Genomic DNA, 5,835 nt, shown 5'->3' with positions numbered 1-5,835 from the left:
CCTTGTCCTTTCACAATTTATATGTTTTTAAGTCTCAGAATAGTCCTCATGCATAAAAAAAGAAAATGCAAAAATATGTGCATGGTTGGGCAAGGGGAGGGGGCAGTATATCTCTCAGCTTGAATTCCACTGTAACTTCAGTTCACTTTGTTCATTAATGCACAGTAGTTACTGCACATTTAGTTTAGTACTTGATTAATGAAGTACTAACTAAATGTGCAGTAACTACAGTTACTTCGTAGTAGCACTGGCTCATGGTTTTTTTGTGATGCATACTGTGCAGTAGCATATTAGCATAGTTTGTACTCGGCAAGCTACTGCACAGTTTTAATAGGCTACTGTGCATTAAGCATCTCGTGTAGACACACCCTTTGACTCCAAAAGTTAGGCCCCTCTGGCTTGTAATTCCTACAACACTAATCAGCAAAGCTCCTTACGTCTTCCACAAGATCAGAACTTCCACAACCTTGATTGTATGGAAACACTGGATAGCCTCCGAGATCTTAAAAATATCTGTGTTAACCTATATGAGAAAGTGTACACAGAACTTGTGTGTGAAGCGATGAAAAGTTCGATGTCTATGCTGCAGGAAAAACCCTCCACACTTATACAGCTCCTGTAAAAACAACCCCACACTCCTCCAAAACTCTGCTAGGCTGCAGAAAGTCACTGCCATACCCCACCCAATCAGAGTTCCCAGTGCATACTTTCTATAGTCATTGATATAAATGAGAATGCAGGAGATCTCCCTAGATTGACAATTCAGCCCCCTTTGAAAGCAACTGGAGCTGTTCTTTGATAACAGTAGGCTTTGAATAAGGTCCAGAGAGGCAGATCTACCCTCTCCCATTGACAAGCAGGGCCTTCTCCCTCTGAGTGCCTTCTGGGTTATAGAGCAACACAAATTCTCTGGGCAATGTTTATAATTGGGTTGCAGCCAGAATTTGAGCAAAAAGATTTCCTGCAGGTGAGTAGCTTAGTTGGTTGATTCACATTGCTAGTGAGTTGTTGGCAGCACCACCCCTGGGACTTAGCATCCAGAGTTTACTGTGGAGTGTGATGACCAGCAGATTAATCAAGGCTGAGCATTTCACAGATACGAACCTCTTGGTAATTTACTGCCTGATTTCATCAAGGGGAAGAGCTAAAGCCTTCTTCCATCATCCTTCCCTAAGTTTTCCATGCTGAGGTTTCTGTAACAGGAAGAATCAAGGAATAGCTTGTTCACTGATGGGATCCAACTACAGTAAGTGGCATGAACCAGGTCATAGTGCTTTTGGTTACAAGCATGGCAGCCCATCAGCAGGACTGGAACAGCTCCTGGCTGATCCTGTCATGGTAGACCATGCAACACAGAGCAGTTTACAGTTTTTGTCATTACTGGAATTGGCACCTATACTCCCACACAGATGCTGCACCACTGGCCATTCTCAATGTTGTGCTCTACCTGTATACATCTAAAACTCCTGCTGTGGCAAACATGCAGTCTGAATTTTACACAGTTGCTCCCTTTTTTTTCCTTACTCTCTCCCTCCTTTTAGCTCCTACTGGGTTACCCAAACCCCTTCCCCATCTACTCACTTGCCGTTCCTTTCTCCATTGTTGTTTAGAGAACTTTTTTCACATTGAGGATCATAGACTTCCAAGCACTAGATAACAAACCTTGACTTAAAAAGGGAAACTAGGGCTATTCATAGGTTTTCTTGTCCTCTTGATGCTGATGTGGTTAATAATGTACTTTGCTTCCAGAGTCTAGAGTGAAATCTTGACACAAAGGAAAGAAAAAATCCTCCCCTGTGAATTGGGTTTCTGCAATGGCAGTCTGGAATGACATAATTCCTTGCTGCTCTAGGCCTGGTCCAACTTCCCACTGAAGTCAGGGTCAGTCTGTCTATTGACTGATATGAGAGCTAGATCAGCAGAGGGAAAACTCTTGTCTTTTTTATTCAATGAGAGAATACCAAAGAGGAGAGCTCAGTGAACCTGAAAGGTAAACTTAAGCTGGATACAAAGAATTGTTTTTACATGATGCATATGTTGCCAGAAACACTCTTTACGGGTTATGAGAAGACAGATAGGATGGAAATACATTTTTGTGAATAATAAAAATACAGTAGCTGAAGTTGCATAATAAAAAATAGATGAAATTTATAGTCCATTTTGATTCAAGGGAGAAGCTTGAAACCCAGGCCCTGAAAGGGATGTATGTGCCTAGCTCTCTGAATAACCATGAAAATTTGGGCCTAAGTGTCTCAGGAAAGAAAGAAATTCTCCCAGAGCTCCTTCCTACAGGGCTGCACGTTGCCTGTGCAGCAAAGGGTACTAGTCACCATCAGAGACAGAACACAGGATCAGTGGGACAACTGGTCTAACTTTGAGTGGTAATTTCTATGTTCTTCCACATGATACCCCAACCCCACCACCAGAGTGCTTACCCGGACCTCTGGATACTACAGTGAGGCCAGAAGTGCCAAGACAGACAGGGCATCTTTAGATGGCAAACTCTTACTCCTTCCTTCCTCCTGCCGCTGGCTGTGTTTCAAGTTCTGTGCCAGGAGGTCCTTGCCCCTGGCCACTGCTCCTTCTCTGAGCTGCCCATGCAGGTAGCTCCATTGGAGGAAAAGGGTGGGTCTCTGCAGCAACGGGCAATTGGGTGAAGCTGCCAGATATGGGAAGGGCTCTCCTCTGGGACTCGGGCTGGTACTAGCAGTCTGCACGAAACAGACTGAACTGCAAGGCTCTTACCATGTGGTTTACAGTGTGCTACTGAGCTTCTGCTTGGTGTATTATAGATATTCACAGGAACACCTGAACAGCCACCCTGCTCAAGGGTGTTTGCACTTGATTCCTTTGACTGCTCTGCTTCCTGAGAGAGGCTTGCTACAGCAGCTGTCCTCTGGGCACAGGGGTGGCAGGGATTACTGAGAAACCCCCTTTTGGGGGTATATCACAACAACGCACATGCTGCATTTGTCTCTCTTCTTTCTACTTCACTAGCCATGGACAACATTCTGCTTGTTGTGATCCCTAGATAACCCCTATCAAAGCCTACAGAGAGCAGGATTTGGCTTATAGTCTGCTTTACTGCATTGCTAAATTCCTTCTGAACCTTTCTCTTAATCTCCTCAAAGTCAAGCTAGCAATTATTTTCTCAGGTTCCTCTTACTGGAAAAAAAAAATCATAGAATTGGACATATGATAGTTAATGTAAATGAGCTGTTGCTTGAAATAGCTGATAACAGATGGAGACAAAAGACGGCAACTATCCCAAGTGCTTCTATCTTTAAATGTTTGTTTATGCTAAAAATATGCTGCAGCTCAGTGTGTTCCCCTCTGCACATAACCATCACTGTAAATTTAACCTATGCTGCAGAAAACTCTTAGCTCAGTGCTTCGCAGAGGCTTGATCTGGCAAACTGCTACTGAAGACAACAGAGTAAAATCTGCAGGGCATCATCAAAAGAAATTTTTTTAGCTTCCCACTTCTTGTCTTTTCTAACACTTTGATACAAATTAAAGGTAAGGCCCTGCCTGCTCAGGTTAGCATCAGTAGCAGCACTCCCATGCATGTGGAAGTACGAATGGCCTCAGATCAGGACTAAGTGTGTGTGTTGAAAAAAAATGTTGTTTGGTGATGCGTGCATGTAAAAATAGTAATGCAGGTTATACTGTTATTCAATCTTACCCATTCTTATGTGTATGTATACACATCACAGGCTCAATTTTCCCATATTGGTGCTTCTCTTCATGCTCGAACTCCTTACGTCTACCGAGTCCCCGAAGAAGCAAAACTGTTTTTTCTAGCACTGAACATAATGTATGGAATTCTTCCCCAACTGTTGGCTTACAGGTGTGTCAACAAACCAGAGTTTTTCATGAAAACAAAACGAGAAGAAAAAACTGAATAGAAAAACTGCTTCCAATTTTCCTTTTTGGCTCTGTACATATTTAGTTTTGGATGCAACTGGACTACTCCTATGGCAGCCAAATTAAATGTAGTTTGTCAAGAAATGTATGCAACTGCATAGTCTGCTTCATTTATCCTTAAAGAAAAAAAGGGCAATAAAGACAACTGCCTTCAATAACACTTCTCAACCTTTTGATTTTTCACTGCAACTGAGTTAATGGTTTCTAAAGCTATTCTTGAGAGAGGTGCTTTGGCAATTTTATTGATGCTGCGTGGAGTTAAAGAAGAATTACCTCAGTGTTCCACACAGACTGAATTATTTCAGTGTTAACAACTTGTACAAAGTGATCGGAAACGTTTTTGGGGTTAATATATGGACGTGCCAACAATTAACATACAGAACTCTGTCACATGCACATGTTTTATTAGTCAAAAGGAATTTCTTGTGGGTCAGCCATGTTAAAAATCTCAAGAAATCTTTTAAGATGCTATTGACTTTTAATATACAACTCTCTACATGAAAGAAGCAAATCAAATCAGTTCAATCAGTGCTGTCTAAGGGCTCTATTCTGCGAGTACTTCTCAGATGCTTGAAGCTGGGCATGTGCTTACATGTGTTGCTCAGTTGGGGCCAGTGCTCAGAACAATGAGAAATTGGGCTTTTAAACACAACCAAGCATTTTCAGAGGAGGCTTTCTGTTGCACTTCTCTTTGCAGCCACTTTGCTAGTGAGGTTTTGCCATAAACAAGCCACAGCTAATATAGACCTTAGTGAAAGGTTTGGGGGCTTTACATTTTCACTGTAATCAGAACTATAGCTATTACATTTCATGAGTTTATGCTAAAAATAGTACATTTTTGTGCCTCTTCTGTGGATAAAAATAATTGATAAATTTAACTGGGAACATTTTAGTCTTGGGTGCTGAATTGCTGGAAGGTTTGATTTACAGCATTTTCATTTCTTTCCAGTCTGAGCATTAATGAAAAAAGCATCAGTTCATGCACATGCATGTTTCACACTATGCACAGGAACTTTCAAAACAGGGAAAAATTCATACCTTTGACATTCGCCAGTTAAACCCTGCAGGGTTGTTCACAGCAGTGCTCAGAAGAAAGAATGTATGCTGTCCCCCTCCAGCCAAAATGGCAAGGGACAGCACATATCAGTCAATACTTTTTTGGCAAAAAGGAGCTTATAAAATGATCTCCTCCAGAACCCAGGTGTTTTGGGTGTGGAATCCTCCCATCTATATTACAATTCAGGTCAGCTCCATCCCACTATGTCCTCCCCAAGGATCTATGGTAGCACATGCTGTCTTACAAGTAGGTATCATGCCCTCAGCATTAGCTCTAATGCTCTCAAAGAAACTTGGAATACAGTCAAGGTGAATTTAATAACCTCCTGTTATCCAAAAAAAGGCAATGTACAGAAAAAAATAAAGATCTCACCTGCACTTGTATCTATTTTCAACTCAGTGTTAACAGAATGTTTTGCTTTAATACTTGAGTTACATTAATACCTCACATTATTACACGTATGAAGCCAAATATGACGCTAACTTAGTTGCTTACAACCTCAAACCTTACTCCCAATACACATTCCAATAAATTTATTCTGTAAAAACAATACATTTTTTTGTTTTGTTTTTGTTTTGTTTTTTTTTTTTTACAGTAAACTCGTCAACTACAAACCTTGAATACGCAAAAGATGTTCCAAGGACAAGCATAACAAGGATTGATAAAACCAGACTAAATATGTTTTCACAATAAAAGCTGGCATAAAAATAAATAAAATTCTCTATTATCACAATAGCAACAATAATGTACACAGAATAATGGTTTTGGAATGCTTACTTACTAGTCTAGTTCTATTTCCAAAAGAAAAAAAAAATCAGAAGAATGACAGGATCCTTTTTTTAAGCCTTTCA

The 5,835-nt window shown here is 40.8% G+C and overlaps 1 protein-coding gene across 2 annotated transcripts in view; it reads left to right on the top strand.

Annotated features, from left to right (window-relative positions):
- TM6SF1 (transmembrane 6 superfamily member 1) overlaps window positions 1-5,787 on the top strand; it is a 30,183-nt gene extending 24,396 nt beyond the window's left edge. Inside the window, exon 10 of one of the 2 annotated variants that reach the window (XM_019504124.1) lies at window positions 3,717-5,787. In XM_019504124.1, coding sequence (XP_019359669.1) covers window positions 3,717-3,908 — 192 coding nt within the window. In that variant the 3' untranslated portion in view covers window positions 3,909-5,787. Of the gene's footprint in view, window positions 1-1,749; window positions 1,837-3,716 lie in introns of those variants that run through there. The other variant, XM_019504125.1, reaches the window with a different exon arrangement.
- The last annotated feature ends 48 nt before the right edge of the window (window positions 5,788-5,835 follow it).

The sequence above is a fragment of the Gavialis gangeticus genome, unplaced genomic scaffold (genome assembly GCF_001723915.1).
Source record: "Gavialis gangeticus isolate Ggan-Ray unplaced genomic scaffold, GavGan_comp1, whole genome shotgun sequence".
Taxonomy (NCBI): domain Eukaryota; kingdom Metazoa; phylum Chordata; order Crocodylia; family Gavialidae; genus Gavialis; species Gavialis gangeticus.
Note: the sequence above shows the minus strand (reverse complement) of the source record. Positions and strands in the feature narration are given on the sequence as shown.